Source organism: Panthera tigris, chromosome D3, assembly GCF_018350195.1.
Source record: "Panthera tigris isolate Pti1 chromosome D3, P.tigris_Pti1_mat1.1, whole genome shotgun sequence".
Lineage (NCBI taxonomy): Eukaryota > Metazoa > Chordata > Mammalia > Carnivora > Felidae > Panthera > Panthera tigris.
Genome location: NC_056671.1, coordinates 57,059,927 through 57,085,952, shown reverse-complemented (window position 1 = coordinate 57,085,952; position 26,026 = coordinate 57,059,927). Strand labels below are relative to the sequence as shown.

Here is a 26,026-nt window from a genome sequence, read left to right as displayed (position 1 = left end):
GACAGGTACCATACTATGTGTACTAATGACTATCAAACCACCTTTTTACCATTTCTTACCAGTAAGTATGGAAGGCTGGAAGGCCACTGGTTGATACTCAAAACCATTACTCGTTAATAGCTCCTCTTCATCAGAAGGCTGAGAAACTAGATCTCCTAGTTTAAAAGAAACACGTCAACATCATGTATATAGTCACAGTATTTATACGTCCTATATACATCCTAATATTAAGAGCATCAATTACAAAGCAGTGGAACTTCAAAGTACTGATTGTACTTCAAGATGTATCAATGCAATTCCAAATCCAAGGGTACTTCCAGTACTCCAGTATTTGCCAAATGTGTTCTTTGAAGCGCTAGTCAATTCCTCAACGATTTCTTCCTCTCTCTTTGACCTAACACTTCCCAAACTTTTAGAACAATCAGACACATTCTTCAGGCTACCCGTATTAGCATGTGTGGTGGTAGAGCTCCATGAAACACACTTTGTGAAAACTGTACCTATTTCAGGGTCTGTGTATGCACGGAATATTTATCGTGAAATATCTGGTGGAGAAAGCAAATGCATGTGTTGTGATTAAAAAAAAAAAAAAAAAAAGATCAGTAATGAACACGAGGAACATGTTATACAAATGTGTAACTAGGTTTTAAAATACAATGGGTTCAAAAATGTTGGACACTAAAGTCTTACCCTGAAAGACAGCTTTATTTGATAACCCCAACGCAGGGACAGTAGCTCCTTCTGGAAGATCACCATCTTGCTGGAATAAAAAGTATGATACATGTTTTAAACACTAAAAGTTACTGTTACCTCAGGCAACCAAAAATGTCATGCCCATAAATGCAGAGGAACAATTTAAAGAACACATGTGTGGATATCTGCCCACACTTCCATTTCCTAAATCAAAGATGCAATGCTAAGCACTCTCCACAAACAGGCTGCAGTTAACCCCCCAATGGATCTACCCAATCCATAAAGTTGGGCATCCTGTCATCCATGAGCTCATCAAACCCTAACAGCTCAGTGAGTTCTGGAGTCTGACAGGGCATGCACTGGGCTCGTTTCTAATAGCAGAGTGGGTTGAAATGGCACGCCCAGGGCTCTACTTCCAAGAGTCTCCCAAGCACATCCTTAATGATGTGCATGCAGACACCGCTGTTTCCCAAAAAGGCATACAGTATTTTCATTAAACATATTTAAATAACTCAGTATTTTTAAAAACTTTTAGAGTGCCATTTGAAGCACCAATGATCCGTTTATACTCTGCAATGTATACCAACCAAATCATCTCATAAAAAACGATATGCTAACCATCAAAACTGGCATATGTCCATATGCTAAGAACATTTCTCACAATTTAGACTTTAATACGGGAGGTGGAACTCAACATAAACATGAGCCATGGGAATTTAAACCATCGAGAACAGCCACCTGGGACATAAGCCACAGCATGCTTTATCTCAGAAACCAAGAAAAAACTGCATGGAAAAGAGCAGTAAGAAGCACTCCTACAAACCTAACCCAACATTCAGCAGGGGAACAAAACCCAAAATACAGCAAGAGGCTTTCTAGTCCATGAAACCTCTGTTAGCTTAGGACACAACTGATGGTCTACCTGGGACTAAGGCTCTCATGGAGCCCTAAAACCACATTTCAATCCCTAGAACTAAGAGATCCTGAAACTAACTGCCCTCCCACCCTGTGGCACTGCATTATAATCCCAATCAAGACTTCCCTTTTGATCTCATTCCCATTGTTTATTATGGTTAGAAAGAAGCAGAACAGAACCTTAACCCCTCTTCACATAATCAAGAATGCCTGTGTCATGGGGTGCTCAGTCTACACTCTATAGAACTTAGTTGGAAATTTTATTTCAAATGACACTTTCTTCTCCAGTCTTATCCGGACTGGTGCTAGTTGCCCTGTCCTCAGAGTCTCCAGGCTCAAATGTATCCTGCTCTCTCTTCACCCCAAAGTACTTTTCATCACTGTCTTTGTTTAGGGACCTACAACAGCATCCCGTAGTCTAAATTGTGCCTGCCTCCCAAGGTCCTCCAGCATTTGACTTTCTCCCATTCTCTCCATTTCTCTGGATAGACTACTCTTCATTTGAATAGCCAGAGCCACCCTACTGCGTGCGTGTGCGTGTTCTCTCTCTCCTCCCTTTTCCCTATCAAGTGTACCTACCTACCCTTTTCAATCTCAGAACCAAATTTGTGACCAAACTTTAAGAACCATAGGATGGTACACTTCTATGTAACACAACTATTTTCCTAATTTCCCTTCCTTCAAAAGTAGTTACTTTATAATGTTTATAACTTATGTATGTATTAATTTTAAGAGAAACAAAGAGAGAGAGAAATAGAGAGTATGCACACATGACAGAGGGGGAGAAGGGCTGAAGGAGAGAGAGAATCCCAAGCAAGCTCCACGCTCAACATGCAGCCTGACGCAGGGCTAGATCTCACGATCTTGGGATCATGACCTGAACCACAGCAGGAGGTGGACTCCCAACCTAATGCCCAAGTGCCCCATAACTTATGTATTTTTATCAGTAGCTCAAATCTTCTGTAAAGAGTATAAACATAAAAAAAATTTACCCTTTCAAAACCCAAATAAGGTCCCATTAAACATTTTCTCATTAGTACAGTAACCTCTTCCTTCTATGAATATTTTACTTTAGCCACCAAAAAATCCTTGGTCTTATGTAATAAGTGCAAGCACTTCAGTTCTACTGTTCCCTACCTCTAACCACAGTTAGAGGCAATCTCCCTGAAAATATGACCTATCACATATTGTTTTATTTTAAGTACCAATCACAGTGATGATACGTGGTATTCCTGCCTTGATTTAACACTTTAATTCTTCACAGTGTCTTAGACAACTTTTTAAAGAAATTTCTGGTTTAAACATTTAAATTATTGCATGCCACAGTGTGCAAGTTTGTCAAGACAATAATAAATCCGATCTGACTTCCTTTCTACCCATAATCTCCATTTACAGGTTTAAGCAAATATTTTTTAAATGAAGTCAATGGATTTAGCTCCACATAACTAAATTCAGAGGAATACTCACATTACAAAGCACAAGATTCAGTGACTGGCCTGTAATGGCACAAAAATTTTCCACAAAATTCTGAGGTGCAGAAAATACTCGAAGAACTTTCTCATCTGCTCCAGACACAAACTGAAACCGACTAATCATTGCCAAACATTTCAGGTCATACCCATGTATCTGAGGCCTGGCAATTTCATGCCAAGTAACCTGCATATTAAAATAGGATAAATAAAAATGACCATTTCAAAAATCAAATTCTTTTCAACAAGCAAAATGTCAGATGCAAAATCATTTATCATGCATGGAAATAGGACAACAAAGCAGATTCATCTGTGTTGTATTTACCAATAATTCAATCCTTTTTGTTACAGATGCAAAATACTTTATCATGCATGGAAATAGGACAACAAAGCAGATTCATCTGTGTTGTATTTACCAATAATTCAATCCTTTTTGTTACTGAGTAGGATTCTCTTGTATGGAGACATATACATATATATACGTGTGTGTGTGTGTGTGTATACATACACATATATATACATATATACACACACACACACATATATATATATATGTATACACACACATATATATATAAGCTTACTGATCCATTTACATACTGATAGATATTCAGGTTGTTTCCAGCTTGTCTTTCATTGAGAAAGCAGTTGTGAACATTTATGTACAGGTCTTTGCATGGACATGGGCTGCTACTTTTCTTGGGTTAATACTACCTATAGGTAGAATGGCTGGATGATATAATAGATGCATATTTACATTTTTAAGAAACTGCCAAACTATTTTCCCAAGAGGATATGCACTTTACAATCCCACCAGCAGTGTACGAGAGTGCCAGCTGTCTGCTCCCTCATCAACACTCGGTATTGTCTTTTACTTTAATCATTCTGATAGGTGAATGTGTGATGGTATCTCACTGCAGCTTTACCTTGCGTTTCCCTAATGACTAATGGTGTTGAGACTCTTTTCCTGTCCTTATTTCCTTATATCTTTTTTGGAGAAACATCTGTTCAAATCTTTTGCCCTTTTGGTTTTTTTAAACTGGACTATTATCCTAGTACTGACTTCTGAGATATTCTTCATACATATACACTCTAGATATAAATCCTTCACCAGAGATGTGCTTGGTAAATACTTTCTCCCAGTTGTGACTGGACTTCTCATTTTCCTGGCAGTATCTTTCAAGGAGCAGAAATTTTACATTTTAGTCAAGTCTGATTTATCCATTTTTTAATTTTTAATTTTTTTTAAATTTATTTTGAGGCAGGGGGGTGGTGGTGGGCAGAGACGGAGAGAGAATCCCAAGTAGGCTCTGTGCTGTTAGTGCAGAGACCAATGTGGGGCTTGTACTCAGAAACCATGGGATCATGACCTGATAGGTGCCCCTATCTATTTTTTAAATAGATGATTAATAAACAACAGCTGAGCTATATGGGTAACGAGTCACAAAGAGCCACAGAAAACCAGTGAAAATCATTTGCCTTGTTTTTTAACTGACTCAACTCTATTAATTTGAACCTCCCACCTCTACTGAAGTAGTAATGTCAGTGGCAGTTTTCACTCGTTTCTGTGGACTAACCAACCCACAGGCAGTTCCATGAATTTTTGTCAGGAACTGAAGCTGAGTACACAGACTTCCTCTACGACATAGCACAGGTCAATGGCTTGTCAGTGGTAAAGTTCTGCTGCGACTTTTTGAGCTCAAGGCCAAGACTGAAAAGTTACTCAACAAAAACTGCCTATAAGCACTACTAATACTATATGACTTTAGAAATTAGCTTTTGCTACAGACTTGACAGTGTTTTATGAATTAAACCTAAAATTACAAGGGATAACTGAACTTTTATGTAGAACTGAAGTAAACACATTTTGAAAACAACTAACATTTAAATTGTCTCAACTGGCAAGAGTACACATATGTTTAAGTTTCTAAGAAAATACCAAACTGCCCTCTTGCCTGGCTGTTAGCATTCTGCGCCCCTACCGGCAACACAGGAAGTCTGCAGGCGCTCTGCACCCTTCCCACCGCTCCTCACCGTCAGTACCGTCTACTTCAGCTGAGGGTATACAGTGCATGGCGGCATGGTTTTAACTTGCGCTTCCGCAGGGGCTAACAATGTTGCCCCACTTTTCATGTGCTCATGGAGGTTTTTTAATGTAGATCAGTCAAGTAGGAAGTCACTTACCTGTGATTGGTCTTTTCTCTTCCATGGAGCAAAAAGTCGAGTTGTTTGGTCAGTACCAACAGTGATAATAAACTCTCCTTCCGGATCCCACATCAGGTCTTGGACACCATCAAAGTGCCCTGAGATAACAATCTCTGGAGTCCACTCTCTCTGCAATGAAAGTACTGTGACACATCCAAATAATCAAAGATCAGCACTACTCAGAATCCATTTCATAATGCCCTCAGGGCTAATGATGAAAAAGACTGATGCCCCTAGGCATATGAAAAGCTTTAAAAAAAAAAAAAAGATGGGATCTTAAAATAGTAGGATCCTAAAATAAAAGGATGGGTTTTCCAATCAAGCATATGAGAACTTAAACATTCAAATCTGTGCTATATTCCTTTAAAGCAGTAACCCACGGAAATTTCCCTCCATTCATCATTTACTGAATGCCTCCTAGAAGTCAGACACTACTTAACTTTTCTCTGCCTCAAAGAACTCTTCCGTAGGAAAGTTACCAAGCTTGTATGGCTGTTATGAGAATAAAATGAATTTATATTTGTAAAGCACTCATAACAATGCTGGCACATACTAGGTATTATGCGAGTATTTTTCTATTAAACTACATAATAAAGAGTATTACGTAAAACTGGTAGATTCTGACGGCTTTATTAAACAAAAGGAGCTGCAGGTGTAGAGAACACAGTCCAAATCAAACCTAGCTGGCCACCTCCAGAGGGAACCTGTACCAGCAACCATGTGAACAGTGACAATGAAATACACAAAATGTCGTTGGTCCACACAGAATCACAAGTAGTGGTAAAATGTGATCTTTAGAGGAAAAATTAAATTTGTATCAATAAAACGTCATTCAAAGACAAGTATGCTGAATACAGTGATTAAGCTAAGCTATATTATTTTCTGGTCAAAAAAATAAAAAGGTTGTGACTAAGAAATGCTATTAATTTCTTTTGTGACGAAAAAATTGATTCTATGGTAAGCACCAATGGCAGTTTCCAAAAAGTTTTGAAAGAAAGGCAGCACTTTTGGACTATCAGTACAGTTTTCCACTAGAATAGTCCTAAAGGACAGTGTTTCTTCTTAAAATCAGCCCTGATTGTCACAAATGTGCCACTCTGGAGGCTGTGGATGTGTGGGGGCAGAGGGTATACAGGAACTCTGTAATTTCTGTTCAGTTTTTCTGTGAACCTAAAACTTCTTAAAAAAAATAATGAAGTCTCTTAAAAAAAAAAGTCACCTTAGTAAGGGGCTAATATAAATTTGAAGTCAAATTATAAGCACAAGTAAATTTCCTTGAATTCTGTCTCGCGGTTTGAGTTTTTTACTCATCTGATGCTTTTTTTTCTACGAAGCCCCTCAAAAACTAAAGCTGAATATGACTCAGAGGAGCTCCAAGGACAAATTTTATCCTAAAAAATATCCTCTTTAACAGTGCCTTAGCTCATTTCATAGTAGAAACAATCTTTTTGTTGTGTGTGTGTGTGTTTGTGTGTGTGTGTGTGTGTGTGTGTGTGTGTGTGTACAGTTGACACACAATGTTAACATTAGTTTCAGGTGTACCACACAGTGATTCAACATGTCTATACATTATGCTACGCTCACCGCTGCTGTAGCTACCATCTGTCACCACACAACACTATTGCAATACCCACTGACCATATTCCCTACTCTGTATCTTTCATTCCCGTGACTTACCCATTCCACAGCTGGAAGCCTGTACCTCCCACTCCCCTTCACCTACTTGGCCAACCCCCGTCCCCTTTCCCCTTCAGCAAAACATCAGTGTGTTCTCTGTATTTACAGGTCTGATTCCATACTTGTAGAAACAGTCTTCGAAGGTCAACTCCAAATGGAAGATATAAGGGAAAGAGTAAATCACTCCATGCATTGAGAAAGCCTCACAGATGACACAACTATTATAAAGCCCACCAACTGAAGTTCATGCAAATCCATGAATTTTTACTTTTTTTTTTTTTTAATTTTTTTTTTAACGTTTATTTATTTTTGAGACAGAGAGAGACAGAGCATGAACGGGGGAGGGGCAGAGAGAGAGGGAGACACAGAATTGGAAGCAGGCTCCAGGCTCTGAGCTGTCAGCACAGAGCCCGACATGGGGCACGAACCCACGGACCGCGAGATCGTGACCCGAGCCGAAGTCGGACGCTCAACCGACTGAGCCACCCAGGCGCCCCGAATTTTTACTTTTTAAAGGAAGCCATCAGATGGACATTCAGAATCTGCTGACTCACATTTCACTCAATGCTCTTATGTCTTTCATTTATTTACTTAACGCATTCATACAGTAACCTCTAGGTGCCAGACCCATTTTATATACTATACAAATATTAACTCATTGAAGCATCATAGAAACCCCAGAGTAGGTGATATTTCTATTCACGTTTTACATTTTCTATTTACCCTCCTCAGGAGGAACCTGAGACAGAGGTTAGGCAAAGACCTCAAGGGCACACAGCCAGTAAGTGCTGGGGTCTGGGCCTGAAGCCAGACTGTCCAGCTCCAAAGTCTGTGCTCTTAGCCACCTTTCCTGCAATTTCATTTCCCCAAACCCAAAGAAGTGGATCAGAAGCAAATTAGAATGTTAAGAGATGGGGCATCTGGGTGGCTCAGTCGGTTAAGCATCCAACTTCGGCTCAGGTCATGACCTCACGGTTCGTGGGTTCGAGCCCCACATCAGGCTCTGTGCTGACAGCTCAGAGCCTGGAGCCTGTTTCAGGTTCTGTGTCTCCCTCTCTCTCTGCCCCTCCCCCACTCACGCTCTGTCTCCCTCTGTCTCAAAAATAAATAAACATTAAAAAAAAATTAAAAAAAAAAAAGTAAGAGAAGGAATAAGACTGAAAGGCAGCTAGATGACTAAAGGAAAATTCCCTCTTTGAGAAGAGACTAACAATTATAAAAAAGATGTAAAATAGCCCAGTATTTACAGGACCATTTAAAATTACACCCATCAACAACTTGAGAGCATTAATATATTCCTTCACAAAATAACAGGTGGTCCTATTGCCCTTTTGTCAGTCATTCATCCAGTAATTGTCTATGGAGTACCTCACTGCCCAAGAAAAGACCAAATTATGTTATCTTGTTTAAGAAGACAGGGATGTTACATGGGGCACCTGGGTGGCTCAGTCGGTTAAGTGTCCAACTTCAGCTCAGGTTATGGTCTCATGGTCTGTGAGTTTGAGCCCCATGTCAGGCTCTGTGCTGACAGCTCAGAGCCTGGAGGCTGCTTTGGATTCTGTGTCTCCCTCTCTCTCTCTGCCCCTCTCCCACTCCCACTCTGTCTCTCAAAAATGAATAAATGTTAAAAAAAAAATTTTTTTTAAAGAAGACAGGATGTTACACATTACAGGAAATATTCTCATCAAAAAATTTATAGAGCTTAAAGGCAGAGCCTAAAATTTATACAGCTTGGCACCTGGGTGGCTCAGTTAGTTAAGCCTCCGACTTCAGCTCAGGTCATGATCTCAGTTTGTGGGTTCAGGTGCTGTGTCAGGCTCTCTGTTAGTAGCTCAGAGACTGGAGCCTGCTTCAGGTTCTGTGTCTCCCTCTCTCTCTGCCCCTTCCTTGCTAGCTCGCTCTCTCTCTCAAAAATAAACGCTAAAAAAAAAAAAAAATTATACAGCTTAAAGTTCACTTACATAGAAACTGACCTATGTGCAAATTTCAAAACCCCAACGATACTGAACAAATGAATACCTTTCCTCTTAGGAAAGCATAAGTTTCTCACTTAGTGTAACTACAGTATAATGTCTACAAGAAAAAGTGAATAAGAAAGATGTCATTTGAACTTAAACACCCCAACTATGTTTCTGGCAGAGTACAGGAAGTATGTAACACTGTTTACCTAAGTTTCATTTCAGTCTATGTGAGAACAAATGCTTTATTTAAAAATGCTTTTCTTACTGGGTTAGCCGTATTCTGTTTCCAAAGGTGCAATGCTCCATGGAAAGCATGAGCAATGATCATGGAGCCATCTTCATTGAACTGGCAATCATAAAATCCCAGAGTATTTCCACCTATTTCACCTACTCGAACCTATGCAATAGAAAATAAGTGGTAATCAAGAGTCCACAATTCTCACAGTAGAAATCAGATTCCAGAGATGTTTATGTTCTCACTTACTTAACACATACAAAGAGTGAACACTTTTGCAGCTCTAGGAACAAAGACTTGGGGGCTAAATATCATTTATTAAACCCAATTTTCTGTTCCGTAAATATTCACATTTTTACCTGTTCCAGCCAAACTCCAGACTCTTCATCTGGAGCCCAGAGAATCATGGTTTTATCCATTGAGGCGGACAACAATCTCATTGGCTGCTGCAGAAGACCATCTAAAGAATAAAAACTAATGCCTTTAGGTGATCAACAAGCATTGTTTGTAGATTACCAGAAAAACACAACATTACTGCAAGAACATTCACTTGCAGCAATAGCAACATTTTAGAAACACAACAGAGGTTTACGTTAGAACACATAAACGAGGTGTGGTACATTTAGACAATGGATTATACTTTAATAAAAATAAATAGAGCTACATGAATCAACACGAGTACAACTCTAAAACACATTAAGCTAAAAAGCCAAGATGTAAGAGAATACATATCGTTATCAAGTTTTAACAACTGTAAAGCAATACTGTTTGTGGCTACAGAAATGTATAGTAGAAGTATAAAAACACTCGTGGGAATGTTATGCAGTGAATTCAGCCTTGTAGTTGTCCTAAGGGAAGAATGGAGGGGAAAGAGTTCGGGAAAGAATACACAGGGGTCCCTCAATACCAATAATATCTACTTTTTTTTAATTGCAGCAAAAATTTGGCAATATTAGTAACAGTTGGACGGCGGTTACTTGAGTATTCATTAATGATAGTCTCTATTCTTGCCTCGGTGAGGGGGTCAGGGGAAGATTATGAGGCCTGTGCCTCGTTCAGCTATACGATACAGCACCAGCTTCAGCAAGCAACCATCACTCCACGAAAAGAGGTTAAGGGCCAAAGAAAGAGGGAGAAAAGAGTCTTGTTTGTTCATAAATGATGTGGCTCAGTATTACCAACTTCCTATTTCCAGGGGGAAAAGTTCCAAAGAAGTTGGCTTAAAAGTCAGTTTCTCTTGGGGCACCTGGGTGGCTCAGTCGGTTAAGTGTCCGACTTCAGCTCAGGGCTTGATCTCACAGGCTGTGAGTTCAAGCCCCACGTCGGGCTCTGTGCTGACAGCTCAGAGCCTGGAGCCTGCTTCGGGTTCTGTGTCTCCCCCTCTATCTGCCCCTCCCCTGCTCATGCTCTGTCTCTCTCTGTCTCAAAAATAAATAAAAACATTAAAAAAAAAAGTCAGTTTCTCTTAAACGCCATGAAGACTAGATGAAAGCATTTAAAGAGCAAGTGAAAAGGGACATGGTGGCTTCAGCATCACAGCAGGGATCACACTTTTCCCACTTAGGAGTGTAAGTTTCAATGGGATTGAATGTCCAGGAGAACCTAACTGTAGTATTATATTGTGCCAACTTAAAAATATCTTATATATGAGATTTTTAGGTTTGTTTTGTTTTTTTTCCCCAAGATTTTAAGTAAACTCTACACTCAATGCGGGGCCCAAACTTACAACCCTGAGATGAAGAGCTGCACACTCTACTGACTGAGCCAGCCAGTTAGCGAGCACTTGGTCACACTAAAAACACTTGCTCCACTGCATTTGGTCAGCTTAAAATTCTACATGTGTGATTCAACTGAAATGACAAGTATGTAGTATGTTTTCTTCCTACCTTTGTAGAATGAAGGCTGCCAGTGAACTGCATTTACCCAGTTTTCATGACCAGCCAGCACAGTCTCTAGAGTAACTGCAAATGCTATTTTAATACCTGCAACAAAAAGAATGACATATTCTTCCTGAAAGCTCTTCTAAAAAGAATTTCCATTACCAACAAAGTTGTACAACTATGTACTCCCTTTCCAAAAGTCAGAACAGAAACATGATTTAGAGTCAATAATTCAACAAAAAAATAAATTTCACTGACTTCACTCATTGTTCAAAATTACAAGAGAAAAAGTTTTAAAATTACATAAATTTTTCTCTAGTCATAAGTACATATTAAGGAGTATGTCCAATTTTAAAACTTTTCTGGGATAGCTGCTGTTATACTGCAATGAAAAAGGAAAAACAGACATGTCAGCCTCCTGGCTATCCTCAGTCATTATCAGCATACAATAGCCTAAAATACCATTTTAAAAAAACTTAAGAAAAATGCAGAAATAAAGGAGGTCAAATCAGTACTGTGACCTTTCAAAGTCATTAATAAAAATGTTAACAAAATTTCATATTTGGGAACAGCCAGCTACTCATGACATGCTGGTTAAGGATTTCTAGGTTTTCCCCATAAAACCACATACCAAAATCTCAACTCTAAAGGGCTTCAAAACCAAGAAGAGTAATAACAAAGGAGAGTACTCCTAGGTGAACAACACTATAATTTAGTTGAACACTTAAAAATATTTCCTTCAAATACAACATCCCAACAGGATCTGCCATGCAGGGGTACTGCTCTGATTACCACCCAATAAGAAAATCAGAATTACACATCCCACTCAAACGTAGGGCTCTGGCTCGTCTTCTCTCATCCGGTAAAGGTACGGATAACTTACTTTATTCTTTTAGATCTTCCGATGCTAAACGAAAAATTTGGCATCTTATAATTTATAATTTGAGAAAATAGTAAACATTTTCAGCAATTTCTAAAAATCTTACAAACGTGGTTTAGAAGAAAAGTAAGTTTCATATACAAAAAATAACTTATCCTTAAAAAAATTGTTTTTAAAAATGCACAGTATCCGTTTCACGTAGGTATCTGATACTTTTGAAAAACTCACCTTCACCTAGGTGTGTTGTGTTAATAATATTATGAATGAGTCAGGAAACTGTTAACATCAAATATTTTCATTATTACTCACCTTCATTTTCTATCGTAAAAGTATTTTCCTTCAGCTTTATATTATCATCATCCTGAGTTTCTAAAGATGTTGATTTTACATACAGCCTCCATATTCGTATCAGGCAATCTTGTGAGCAGCTCGCCAGGAAAAGATCTCTACCTAATAAAACAACAAATTTTATTATTTTTTTAAACATTATATCTTAAATTTATGTGTAAGACTTTCTCCTCCACAATATGCAGATCTTTAAACTTCCTGAAAAAATTAGACTTTGCCTCCCAGCCCTTTATTCACTTGACCTATATTCTTTTTCAGTAACATTGGCAAATATACATACAATACTAACAAATGGTTATGACATGTGTTCTTATACAGTCTACAAAATTCTACAAAGAACACTTCAAGAATGTCTACGTGTGTAATAGTCAGCTAGTGTCCGCTTTAAAACATCAACTGCTTTCATCCTCTGCCACCCCAATTGATAGTTAACAAAAGGGGTAAGTATCCTCTTTTCTAAAAGGGACAACAGAAAAATGTTACATACAAAGAAAATTTTAAATGAAAACACAACAGGCTGCTTTCCAGGAAGTTCCACACACTTGCCCCATCATATGAACTTCAGCAAGATTTCATACTGACCAAAGGTTGCCCATTCCACGCCTCTTATCCAATCCTCATGTCCACAGAGAAAAAGCACTTTCTGAAACTAGTAAGATAACAAAAATCATCAGACTTGATGTAAGAATTTAAATTTTCATGTATATCAGTGATTTCATTTGGGGTCACAGCCAGTCCTGATGCACTTTTTTTTTTGTGTTTTAAATTGGCAACACTATCTGATCAGACATAAGGTAGAGCTCTCATTTGGGAATGAAAAAATCTCATAGTCCTCTAACTTCTCTAACGGAGCAATGTTGAGTACGTAATATCTATAAATAGATAAATACTCTAAATTTTTACAGGATAAAATGACACGTATTATTCTGTAGAAAAAAGTCGGGTGGTCGGACATTCACAACCATTTTAAACTTTACTATAGAAGGTAAAGAAAGAAGTATCTCAACTATTGAAGTTTTAAGTGACCCAACCCCTTTTCTGGAACTTCTCTCCTCTAATGTCTCAATATCTAGGTAAGCTCAGAAAGACAAACACTACCAGCTGTATTTCACCATAGATATAATTTATTTAGAATTTACCAAAAAAAAAATTTATAAACCACCACCACAGCATCTTCCTCCTGTCCTTCCACCATCTAATGATCCGTTTCCACCTAACAACTCTGGACCAGGTGGCCAAGGCAGCACTTACTTGTGTTCAAAAAGAGTGGAAAACCATCTAAAAGAGGACTTTCAAAAAAGATTCTCGTACCAGATTATTTTAGTTTAGAGTAGTAGAACATCCCTAAAATTTATCATCTGGAACTAGGCTGCATTAAAATGTGTAATTAAGCAGAACGTAATTCCAGTATCTTAATAAAATCATTAATTACCTGGTCATTTTGTTGAACGAATAAGTGAATTTTGCAGTCATCATCACCACATGCTAATATTGGTACTGGGAGGATAAAAAGAGGCTTTACTGTAAATATTCCATCACATGTTATGATTATCACCTATCATGGATTCTAAGAACTTGGTAAAGAATCCAGACTTCTATTTCCCATACCCTGCACAAACAAACTGAAAGTGCTCAATAAATGTCTGTAGGAATAAAATGAATAATCTCAAATGTTCTATTAGTTACTTGGTGCCTGGGTGGCTCAGTTGGCTGAGCATCAGACTCTTGATTTCAACTCAGGTCATGATCTCACAGTTTGTGAGATCAAGCCCTGTGTTGGACTCTGCACTGACAGCACAGAGCCTGCTTGGAATTCGCTCTCCCCCTCTCTCTCTGCCCCTCCCCTGCGCTGTCTCTCAAAACAAATAAAAAAAAAAAAAAAACCAAACAGCTACTCAGCAAAGAATCACTGCTAATTAGCTGCGAGTCCTTTCCTCCATTCTGTGTCATTTACGATAGAAGCAGCAGTGAAAAGAGAAACACAAAAAGCAAGTTGGGAGCATTTCACCATGTCAACCAGAAGATTAATATGAAAAGTTGCTGGTCCAACACAGCCAGAAAATGTACCAGCTATGTAGGAGTCCAGCATCATGGCTACTGCACAAAGATTTAAGGGTTTGTTACTTCAAGGACCTTACACTTTGAGAATTCAACAGTAAAACAAAATTCATGACGCAAGTAGTGAACAAAATAAAAGCGCATATAATTACTTCATAATTGAAAGTTGCTAAGAGAATAGATCTTAAAAGTTCTCATCACAAGGAAAAAAATTCTGTACCTATAGATGGTGAGGAATGTTCACCAGACCTATTGTGGTGATTTCACAATATATATAAATATCAAATCCTTACATTGTATACTTAAAACTAATATGTGTCAATTATACCTCAATTTTTTAAAAAAAGAGCAGGTAATTAAATACATGGTTAAAATGTTATGAAAGGTAGGACTATAAAAAAATTCACGTTACCAAAGGACAGCAGATAAAATTAGGAGTCTTTTTCTAAATTTGTTTTTCAAAGATTTTCTCACTTTAAATCAGGTAAAAACAAAAAAACAAAAAAAACCCCAGGGGCACCTGGGTGGCTTAGTCGGCATGGGGCTTGCTGCTGTCAGCACTTCGGATTCTCTGTCCCCCTCACTCATCACCCCTCCCATGCTGGCTGGCAGCTCTCTCAAACAAACAAACAAACAAACATCAAAAAACAAAACAAAACACAAAAACAAAAACTCCAATCACTTGGCCTCACTGTAGATGGGAAGAAACTAAATTCTCTGCTATGAAGCCAGAATGTGGGAGTTCCTCCTCCCGGGGAGCCCTTGCACAAAGTTCATCACATCGTAACATGGAGTTGCAGTTGCTGCTGCAGAGGGCAAGGGAGGCTGGTGGCCTCTCTCCACCAGGTATGTCCTCCAGACAACTGAGGCGGCAGAGACAGACTGAACCACATCGGCCAACAACTCTGTGGAGGACAATCAAAGGTACGTACAGATGGGTTTCATAGCAAAAGGGAAGTTTTTCTGTTGGGAGATTCTAAGTGATCTTGGGCCAATGGTCATTATGCAGGATGTGAAGAGGCTCTCATCTTCAGAGGAATGTTCACAGGGTTCATCTTTAGTATTTTTTTTCAACTTATGCCAGATCTCAGCCTTCAAAGAGTTCATTTTCCCAAATTAGATCTATAGATGTTGATAACGTACACGATAAATAGCATCAATCCCAAGTACATATTAGGTCTCTTAAATTTTCAACAGCTATCAAAATTCTTACAACTTCTCTTAATTTTATGTTCTATACACAAATCATTTGAAGACTGAAAACAAAAGTACGCTTCTGGGTAGCTTCTGGGTAACGTAGCATAAGGAACACAGTAGTGGAATCACTATGTTGTACACCTTAAACTAATGTAACATTGTGTCAACTATACTTCCATTCTTTTTTTTTTTTTTAATTTTTTTTTTTTTTACCTTTATTTATTTTTGAAAGAGAGAGAGACAGAGCATGAACAGGGAGGGGCAGAGAGAGAGAGGGAGACACAGAATCGGAAGCAGGCTCCAGGCTCTGAGCCAACAGCCCAGAGCCTGACGCGGGGCTCGAACTCACGGACCGCAAGATTGTGACCTGAGCCGAAGTCGGACGCTTAACCGACTGAGCCACCCAGGCGCCCCTATACTTCCATTCTTTTAAAAGGTCTATTTTCCATGTTTCAACTTATCTAGACACAATATTAAAACCTAACGTGTCTGGTTGTAGGGAGATACAAAAATATATTGCTGTTTTTTGTGGTGTTTTGGGATTTTTAGGTAGGGTCTACACATGGGGCTCGAACTCACAACTCAGAGATCAAGAGTGACATGCTCTACTGAGCCAGCCAGGCACCTATACTGCTGTTTTAACGTATACTCAGCAGGATACTCACCATCAGTATTAGGCAAATAAGACAAGCAGAGAGCCAGAGTGAATCCATTTCCAAAGTTCAAGGTCTGAAGGCATGTTACTAAGAAATAAAAAACACCATGAACAACTAACACTGAGCTTATCCACCTAGAAAAGTTGGGCAGCATCGTCAACAGCCCTGGGTGCAACAGGGGATGAGAGAAGTCAATCCTGAGACCCAATGACCATGTGGACGTAAATGGTCAATTTTTAACAACGTTACAGAGAATAAAAGGACTTCAAAGACTGAAAGAAATTGACATGTATGTTCTTTCGTCACTTGACAATTACTATTTCATTTGTATTATAATTTCTCTAAACCTACCTTCTGAACCGTTTTTAGACCAGACTCGAACAGTAGAATCAGAAGCTGCAGACACCATCAGTGTACGGAATGCAACGCCTGACGCCCTCTTCTGGTAAAGAGCATGCACTGCATTAACAGGTCCTTCGTGGCCTTGGAGATGGACTGCTTTTAAAAGCTACATCAGAAAGAATTGACAAAAACACGGTGATAAAAAAGGAATTAACAGTTTTACCTTTACTGAATTAAAATCACAGAATTAAAAGTACTGTTAAACTACCTGACCCAGAAATACATCCCTAGAGTTGAAGAGAAAGTAAACTTCAGAGAAGTTGGTCTGACTGCAGTAAGGACACTTAAAGTGTGCATACCCTTTGACACAGCAATCTCACATCTAAGAATCTACTCTGAGATGCTAACCACACTAGTGTAACAAATAGTAACAAACGAATGCAGAAAAAGATTCATCACACAATCTTTATCCTAGTGAAAAATTGCAATCAACCTAAAATTTTTAAGAGGAACTGATTAAATGATTGTAGATACACACTGTAGTCAACAAAAAGGATAACATGGAAAGACAACCACAACATTGATATTTTTTGAAGAATAGAGCCAGCTTTGTGGAATGTTTCTCTTTCGGATCAGTCTGATATTTCCTCATGAATAGATTCATGATATACATTTTGACAGTACTATCCATGTGCATCCCATCAGGAAGCACATGATATCACTCTGTGCCAATATTAGTGAAGTTAAGCTTGGTATCCTAGTAAAGGTAGTGTCTGCCTTGTTTTTTCACTGCGAAGGTAAAAATTTTTTTCGTAATGTTATGTAAGATTATACTTTGGAACTTGGTACTTCTCCATCAAACTTTAACCAAATATTTTTAGCATACACTCATGATACTTGCCTGAATCAAGTACAGCTGGAAAATGAAAAAAAAAAAAAATGGCAAACAGAACTAAGAAATTCCATTTATCATCTAAATGCTTACCATGCAAGATTATGCCCTGTGGTATCATTTCTGTTATTTTAGGTGTATTTTTTAGAGTTCAAAATGTGTGAGATTCCATCATATCCTTTGAGAAGTATCTTCTATAATTTGCTATCTCCCAAAATAGTGGGGTCCCTTAAATGTTTCAATTGTTTTCCCAATTAAGCTGAACTCTGCCATTCAAGAAAATAATTATGTATAAGGTTCTGTACACTAACTTCCTGCAGCCATTAACTTTTGGCTTCTTGGAAAACTCATTTTAAAAAACTCAAGTACAATATAATCTCTTGTATGTATAATTATACACACAAAATAGAGAGCTACAACAATGTTCATTAGAATGTTAACTCTGTTGAGGTTCTGTACTTAGTTTGTTTTCCTTCTTCATGCTTTTCTGTAAAATTTCTTCACATGCGTCTATATCATTACTCCCCCCAAATTTAAATCTCTTGAAAATACTCATTTTACATTTTTAAGCAGGGGTGTATGTCAACCATCAGAGAATTTTAAAAACTCAAAAGAAACCTCTCAAGTTTGTCACCTTGTTAAAAAAACAATGCTCACTCTTCGAAGACAAACCTCTCATTCTACCAGCTTAGAATTATTTCCTTTTATCAGAAGTCAAGGTGTGTTGAACACCTGCATACATGGAAATGCATACGGAAAGGAGCCTGTAAGGCTCTAAGGTTTCCATGTGTGGCCCCTTCCTCTAAATCCTCTTATTCCCTTTAACCCCCTTTTATGCCTTTCACCCTCCTGCCGTCCTCCCTGTCTGGCCTCACATTTTCTCCTCTGGCTCCTCCTGAAGTTTGCTGCCACCAGATACTTGCTCAGTCTGTGATCCTCTATTGACAGAAGCGTGGGGCAGCAATGAGGAAAGTTTTTCAAGTCTCACCTCAAGATCTCAAAATCAAGTGTTCAAATCACTCACCCCCTCTGGATTCCTCTACCAAGATCAGTCCAAACAGGAGTTAAGTTTGCTACACCTCCCTTTGCTCTCATTCACATCTAGGTACTTCCAAAATCCCCACCTCCACACCTGCCCTCTCCTTCTGAGGACAAGTATGGATGCCAGGCCAGCAATTCAAGTGAAATGTCTACAAGTAAATTCCACATCTTTCCTCCAGTTTCCCTATGTTACTTTGTAGAAGCACCTTTCTCCCAAGACCTGGAAACAGAATCCCAGTATTTTTATTACTTACTCCCCTAACACCAGCTCCCACTCCTTTAGTAACTAGTCAATGTCAAAATCATTTTGCCTTCAAAAACACCCCACATCGCTTTCTTCCTATTTTTTCCTACTCTGATATGGCACATTGCTGTCAGATTAATCTTCTTCTGTTATTCATACTCTTCTGCTTAGAAATCATCAAGGACTTCCTAGTGCCTGCTAATAAAGAACAAACTCTTAAAGCTGGTATCTACATTTCCACATGATCTTCCCCTACCGTACTTCTCTAGTAGTACTGCCTACAATGAATTATCAAGAAACATGTCCAGAACTATGTCATTCAGTTACAAGGAATGCTAAGAAACTTAAAAGGGGAAAAAAAAGTTAAGACTTGAAAGAAGTTTGGGAAATGGTACTTAAAGATACTCATGTTGGTCCATGTCAGAACTTTGCAGAGCCCTCACTATACTCACGGTGCACTGGGACTCTCTAAAGGATGTATAGAATATAGTGTTTCCCAACCTTGATTGGCCATAGATTCCTTTTTTCACTTAACTTCTTGAGAGATGAATACCTCCCTGAACAAACTTTTTTAGAAAGCCCTGTCCTAAAGCTTAGGCTTGGGTTAAGACTGGATACTGCTGAACAGGTGGTCTTCTTTATCAACTGAGCTTTTTCATTCATGCCAGGAATTTCCTACCAGGAATTCTAGACCCTTAAATTCCTCCCAAGGAGGGGCACCTGGGTGGCCCAGTCGGTTGGGTGTCCGACTTTGGCTCAGGTCATGACCTCATGGCTCGTGAGTTCAAGCCCCATGTTGGGCTCTGTGCCGACAGCTCAGAGCCTGGAGCCTGCTTCTGATTCTGTGTCTCCCTCTCTCTGTCTCTGCCCCTCCCCTGCTCACACTTTGTCTCTTTCTCCTTCAAAAATAAACAAACACTAGGGGCACCTGGGTGGCTCAGTAGGTTAAGCACCCAACTTCACTCAGGTCATGATCTCACAGTTTGTGGACTAGAAACCCACATCAGGCTCTGTGCTGACAGCTCAGAGCCTGGAGTCTGCTTCGGATTCTAGGTCTCCCTCTCTCTGACCCTCACCCACTCACGTTCTGTCTCTCTCTCTCAAAAATAAATAAACATTAAAAAAAAATTTTTTTTTAAGAAATAAAATAAAAATAAACATTAAAAAAAAATTTTTTTTAATTCCTCCCAAGGAAACCACCTGATACTTTAAGACCCAATTCAAAGACCACCTCTTAAAACTCTACTAAACTCACAGCACCACGGTTGTGGTACAGCAAGCTAGAGCACATTATCTATGGAGCTACCCTTGTTCTTTAACTCTTCAAGTAGATTTTGCCTTCAAAACCATGTACATGAATCATGAATAGGATTCTGCCTCATCTACATCTACCGCATGACAGATGTTCAAATGTCTAACACGCTTTTAATCTTTGCTTACAACTAGAAACAACCTAGTGTCCGTCAATAGAAATCCGTCCATACTCAGCACTGCATATTATAACATCACTCAGAATTATGTAAATCTATATCCACATGGTAACAGCTGTCCTGTGAAGAAGGCAGTACTAACTTATGCTATCAGTGAAGACAGAACAAATAGCCCCTGTGTGTGCAGTGTGAAAACTATTACAAAATGATGAGAAATTCACAGAAATGAATGACAGCATGTGAATATGAGAGCAAATATCAGAAGGAAGGGTACAGGGCACGTGAAGTATAGAAGATACAGGACCTGGATTACTGATAAGAATAAAGCAACTTCATAAAAGAATACAGTAGAAAGGACAAAAAGACCTGAAAATAAAAGCAGATAAAGGTCTTTTCTTATAACTATAAACATGTCCACCCACCTGATTATTCTTTATTTCCCAATGAATCACTTGATTATCAGATCCTCCAGAAAGTAATTCAGTAGAAGGAGCTGAAAAAAGTTAAATCTCCATAAATATTTTTATTTTTTCCCCAGCTGTCTTGAAAACTCTCAAGGCTATAGAAAAGATATAAGAAAACTCATATACCCTTATCTAGACTCACCAACTATTAACATTTTGCCACATTTGCCTAACATCTCACTTTCTCTATACACGCATACATAGATCCCTTTATTTTAACAAACCATTTAAAAATAAGTTGCAGACATCAGGACCTCTGACTTTCTAACACTTTATTATATGTAACCTAAGAATTAGAACATTTCCGTACATACCACAGGACAATTAACATATTCAAAAGTTTTAATTGTTGATTGATACAATATCATCATGTAACACACAGTCCATATTTAAATTACCCTGAATTGTCCCAGTAACGTCTTTTATAACTTTTATAAATTCTGAACCTAAGGACCACAAATTGCATATTTAGTTGCCATATCTTTTTAATATTCTTTAACCTAGAATAGTTTCCCAGTCCCCTTTTTTTGGGACAATGACAGTCCCAGCCAGTTGTTTTGCAAATGTCCCTCAATTTGGATATACCTGGTTGTTTCAACATGTAAGATGCATGCTAAATACTTTCAGCAGGAATGACCTATGTGAGACATTTACAGTCAACTACTATCAAGTATATGACATATTTTTGAAATAAGACAAATATTTCAGAGTAGCTCTTTTAAACACTTCTTGTGGATAACAGAAGAATAAGGAGTAACAACCAAAAAGGGAGAAATAATCAAATATAATTTTCTACTTATGTTTCTTCTGGTCTGTGTGCTAGATATTTAGGGGAAGCAACAGGGGGATTGTCTGAAGAACATTAGATCCATAGTCAGAAGTCCGAGGTTCATGTCCAAACCCTACTGCCAGCCAGCTGTGATCCTGGGGCTTTAATTTCTTCATGGATCACAGACACTAAGCCAATTATTTAACTACATGATTTTGAGAATTACTATAAGGTCCCTAAAAGTAATGTGTTAAAAATCAGACATTTTAAAAATATGAAATGGGGCAGCTGGGTGGCTTAGTCGGTTAAGCATCCAACTCCAGCTCAGATCATGATCTCATGGTTCGTGAGTTTGAGCCTTGTATTGGGCTCTCTGCTGTCAGCACAGAGCCCTCTTCAGATCCTCTGTCCCCCTCTCTCCTGCCCCTCTGTGTTCTCTCTCTCACAAAATAAACATTAAAAAAATGAAAATAAAAATATGAAAGGTTTTTTTGTTGTTGTTAAGTAGGCTCACACCCAACATGTGTCTTAAACTCATGACCCTGAGATCCAGTCACATGCTCTACAAACCAAGCCAGACGGGTTCTCCTAAAATTATGAAATGATATTATTAACATTTTATATATCACTAATACTTGGGTTAGAAAAAATATCTTAATTATCTACTGGTAGAGCCCTAATCTTAGGAAATCAAACATAATAGTTACAGATTACATTGAAACACAAGCAATTCATTTTATATAACCTCACTTTTAAAGATAAAATATACAAGCCCAAATTAACATTTTATAATAAATCCCTATACTGAAATTCAAGTAATCTTTGATGTCACTTGGTGGCAATTAATATAATTACAATTGTGCTTTAATATCTGCACCAACAGCCACTCTTTCTACTATTTAATGGTTTTTATTGACCTAACATGACTAATACTGCATTACCAATTGAAGTAAGTGGCTTATTAACCTTTTTATCTTTTTATGTTTATTTTTGAGAGAGGCAGACAGAGCATGAGCAGGGCAGGGACAGAGAGAGAGAGGGAGATACAGAATCAGAAGCAGGCTCCAGGCTCTAAGCTGTCAGCAAAGACGCGGGGCTCAAACCCTCAGACTGCAAGATCATGAGCTGAGCCAAAGTCGGACCCTCAACTGACTGAGCCACCCAAGTGCCCCTAAACTTTTTTTTTTAATGTCACAGATAAAATCATAGCAAAGTCATACTTATTCAGCAAATTCTGTATTTGTGCATGGCTCAGAATGCTCTCAATAAGTGTTTATGGAATAGAAAATAAAATCATTTCAGAGTCCATAAGAATACCACAGTAGGTATATATGACATTTCAGCAAATTCCAAAGGATTTTGGAAGCACCATCGAAAAGCAATTCTTTTTAGAAAAATGACTAACCATACTTATCAGAAAACAACTGAAAGTACCTTTAAGAGATGAATACTTACAACCATCTTGTTTACAAATCCACTGTACGCAATTGACCCGAGCAGTGTGACCATTCAGGTTGGTGATGACAACCCTTTCCTTTACAAAAGAAAACACCAGTTAGTAAATTACAAATTATCCTACAGAGGAATTAATAAATTAATAAAAGTCAGATGTCAATGGTTTTGATGCTAATAAAAAGTTCAGGATTATTTCAAACAGAATCACTTCCCTTAATTCATAAACTCTAAACCATAGCTTAAACTATCCGTTCACTCTAATGTGTGCCTGCCTTTGTCACCACTCCGTATTCTGGATGTTCCTTGTTCTCAGCACACTGAGCTCTCAGGTCTTTATCTGCTAGCTCCTCCTGACCACCTTGGTCCTTCTCTACTGGGGAGCCTGTTTGGATAACCCAGGCTAACTCTTTCTTGTGCTCCCACAGGTCTCAGTTGCCTACTGCTACCATGCTTGTACCAATCTCGGGGTTTTACTGACCAAAAAAACCCCCTCGATAGAGAAATTCATGATTATTGGAGTCAAATTCATGGCTCTCTTTACATGCCATGGCTGATCAGATGTTGGGTCATCAGCCTTAAAGAAACAAAGTCACCAGGCCACAACTAAGGTCCTCAGACATGGGATCCCTTCAAGGGGTACAATCAAGTTCCCAGCAGCCGCTCAGACTGTGCTTTCAGTAACATCCCTCCACACTTGGCCTTTATTTTACTTCACACACTGAAGATATTAACTCTGTGACTACAGTGCCTTCCTCTTTAGGGCCACTTTCCCTATTTACTATGAACAGCACAAGCTTCCTATCTGCTTAAATGCCAACTGAAATTCAGATGTGAATGTGCAAAAACTGGTATATTTCACACATAGGTTATTTGAGGCTGTGAAACAATTTATAGTATCTCACTGTCTCTCTCACTAGATTAAGAATTCCTTGATGGGCAGGAATTATTATTACCCATTATCTTTGTGTCATCACCACCTAGTCCAGGACTAGCACAGAGGGTCCTCAAAAATCTGCTGAGTATCACACCAAAACTTTACTTTAGCATTTGACATGCTCTTATTCCTATATTTAATTTAGAGCCCAAACAACAGATATTTAACAAAGTACTTTTTAGGCCCAACATACTTCTTTCTTGGTAAGTTAAAATCCCCTAACATGGCCACGAGGCTATCATTAAAAGTAAAAATGTGAAGGAAGACACGGGCACAAATACATTAACTGGCTGCAGAAAAATTGCCCTCTACAGCTGAGTCAGTCCTTGGTTGACTGTCTCAGTAAAGTTTTCCTTGGGTTTCCATGTTTTCTCCTGCCAGTTATGAACGCATGGCAGGGCATGGCAGAGCGCCTGGGTGGTTCAGCCGTTTAAACTCTTGGTTTCAGCTGAGGTCATGATCTCATGGTGAGTTTGAGCCCTAAGTTGGGGCTCTGCACTGACAACTCTGAGCCTGCTTAGGATTCTCTCTCTTGCTCTCTGCCCCTCCCCTACCACCTACGCGCACGTGCATGCTCTCTCAAAAATAAACATTAAAAAAAAAAAAGAATGCATGGCAACAAAAGGAAACAAAGAGGCAGGAAGCCAGCTCAAGATACAGAAAATACAACTATTTCATATATAAATCTGAATGTGAAAAGATTATGAGAATGAGATGTTTAATCAAATAAAGCAGTACAATAAGAAATACATAGAGCTATCTCCTGCATTGCATTTTCATTTCTAGCACTCTACTTTTTACACTGAGGCTCCTTTTGAGAAGCGATACTAATTGTATCCTCCAAAATCAGACAGTGGGAATGGAGTCATAATAACTCTGGTAAGACTGCAAAAACTAGTCACTTGGAAAGTTTGGTTATGGGCGCCTGCGTAGCTTAGTCGATTGAGCTCTGGACTCCCGAGATTGAGCGCTGGACTCTTGATTTCCGGTCAGCTCAAGATCTCACAGTTGGTGAGACAGAGCTTGTTGTTGGGCTCCGCGGGCTGACAGCACCGAACCTGCTAGGGATTCTCTCTCCTTCTCCCTCTGACACTCCCCCTGCATGCGTTCTCTCTCTCAAAACAAACAAACGTTTTAAAGGGGGAGAAAAAAAAGCCTGGTTAAAGCACCAAGAAAACAATCAACTGACTTGGTAAAGTTCCAAGAATATGTACTTCCTGCCCTAGAACCACTGCTTAGGATTCCTAATCCCTTTGACATTTACCCCACCGGCGCCTTCTTTAAAATATCTACTCCCTAAGTCAAAATACAAGTAATATTTCTTTGAAACCCAATACAAGCTTGTTAAGTAAATCTGAAGGAAATACAGAAGTGAGGTACCACCTGTGATAATGGCTTTCATCCATACCTAAATTGCGAATCTTTTAAAACCCGAACTCATTAACAGTACGGCCGTTCCCACGGAAGGTTTCAGAAACGGCTGTCATTCATGTGGGGAGTTACATGGGACAGGTGGGGGGCTACGTGAGACTAACAGGCTACTGGCAGTACACGGTGACCCCAGGCTGCCGCGGCGTGCGAGACGAGTCCCGCACGCCCCAAGGCGACCCCTCGCCCACACACCTTATCTGCCGCTCTGCAGGAGCGTCTACAGTCTGGCCGCAGCGCACCCAGAGGATTCCGACCCCGAAGAACGTGGAAACAGGCGTCCAGCCACTTCTCTTACCTGAGGGTCATAGAGCACCACGGAACAGGATGTGCCGAAGGCCAAAAGTCCTCCGGGCCCGGAGTTCCAGCTCAGGGCTCCCCGCACCCGGTTTGGGCAGCAAAACACGTGAGTTACCTCCAGCACGGGCGCTACCATGTTGCTGGCTGGGCCGCGGCGGAGGCCTGGACGCGCACTTCCGCCCTCGGAGCGGAACTACCCGCGTGGTGGCCTTTCCTGCTGGCGTTATCCACACCGCTTTTCAGAGGCGTCCGAGGGCTGGGCGGAGGCGGCCACGCCCACGCCGGGCCCGCCCACTCTCCTAGCGCGAGCGGTCTTTAGTGTCTGGGCACAGCTAGCTACCGGCACTCTGTGCTGGACCGTGGCCCGGCGCCCGAGCACGGGCTGCGTCGCAGGAACGAAGACCCGCGTGGAGTAGCTCAGGGTCCTCCACAAAGACCCGGGGCTCGTGTGCCGCGAGAGCGTCAGGAACGTCCCGCTGCCCCTCACGGCCAGGCTCCCAGCAGCGGACGGAAGCTGGCCGGGGGAACTCAAGAGCGAATCTCGGGCCTCAGA

General features: G+C 39.6%; 1 protein-coding gene across 2 annotated transcripts in view; it reads right to left on the bottom strand.

Moving 5' to 3' along the window:
- The window catches only part of ELP2 (elongator acetyltransferase complex subunit 2), a 44,286-nt gene extending 18,513 nt beyond the window's left edge, over window positions 1-25,773 (bottom strand). The window contains exons 1-15 of one of the 2 annotated variants that reach the window (XM_007090731.2): window positions 25,472-25,773; window positions 22,812-22,890; window positions 20,546-20,616; window positions 16,526-16,682; window positions 16,184-16,261; window positions 13,696-13,760; window positions 12,846-12,912; window positions 12,225-12,365; window positions 11,042-11,137; window positions 9,515-9,615; window positions 9,186-9,317; window positions 5,262-5,411; window positions 3,076-3,264; window positions 691-760; window positions 60-155 (exon numbers count right to left, since the gene is read on the bottom strand). In XM_007090731.2, the coding sequence (XP_007090793.2) occupies window positions 60-155; window positions 691-760; window positions 3,076-3,264; window positions 5,262-5,411; window positions 9,186-9,317; window positions 9,515-9,615; window positions 11,042-11,137; window positions 12,225-12,365; window positions 12,846-12,912; window positions 13,696-13,760; window positions 16,184-16,261; window positions 16,526-16,682; window positions 20,546-20,616; window positions 22,812-22,890; window positions 25,472-25,609 (1,630 nt within the window). In that variant the 5' untranslated portion in view covers window positions 25,610-25,773. The remainder of the gene's footprint in view (window positions 1-59; window positions 156-690; window positions 761-3,075; window positions 3,265-5,261; window positions 5,412-9,185; window positions 9,318-9,514; window positions 9,616-11,041; window positions 11,138-12,224; window positions 12,366-12,845; window positions 12,913-13,695; window positions 13,761-16,183; window positions 16,262-16,525; window positions 16,683-20,545; window positions 20,617-22,811; window positions 22,891-25,471) is intronic. The other variant, XM_042961761.1, reaches the window with a different exon arrangement.
- Between the last annotated feature and the right edge of the window lie 253 nt (window positions 25,774-26,026).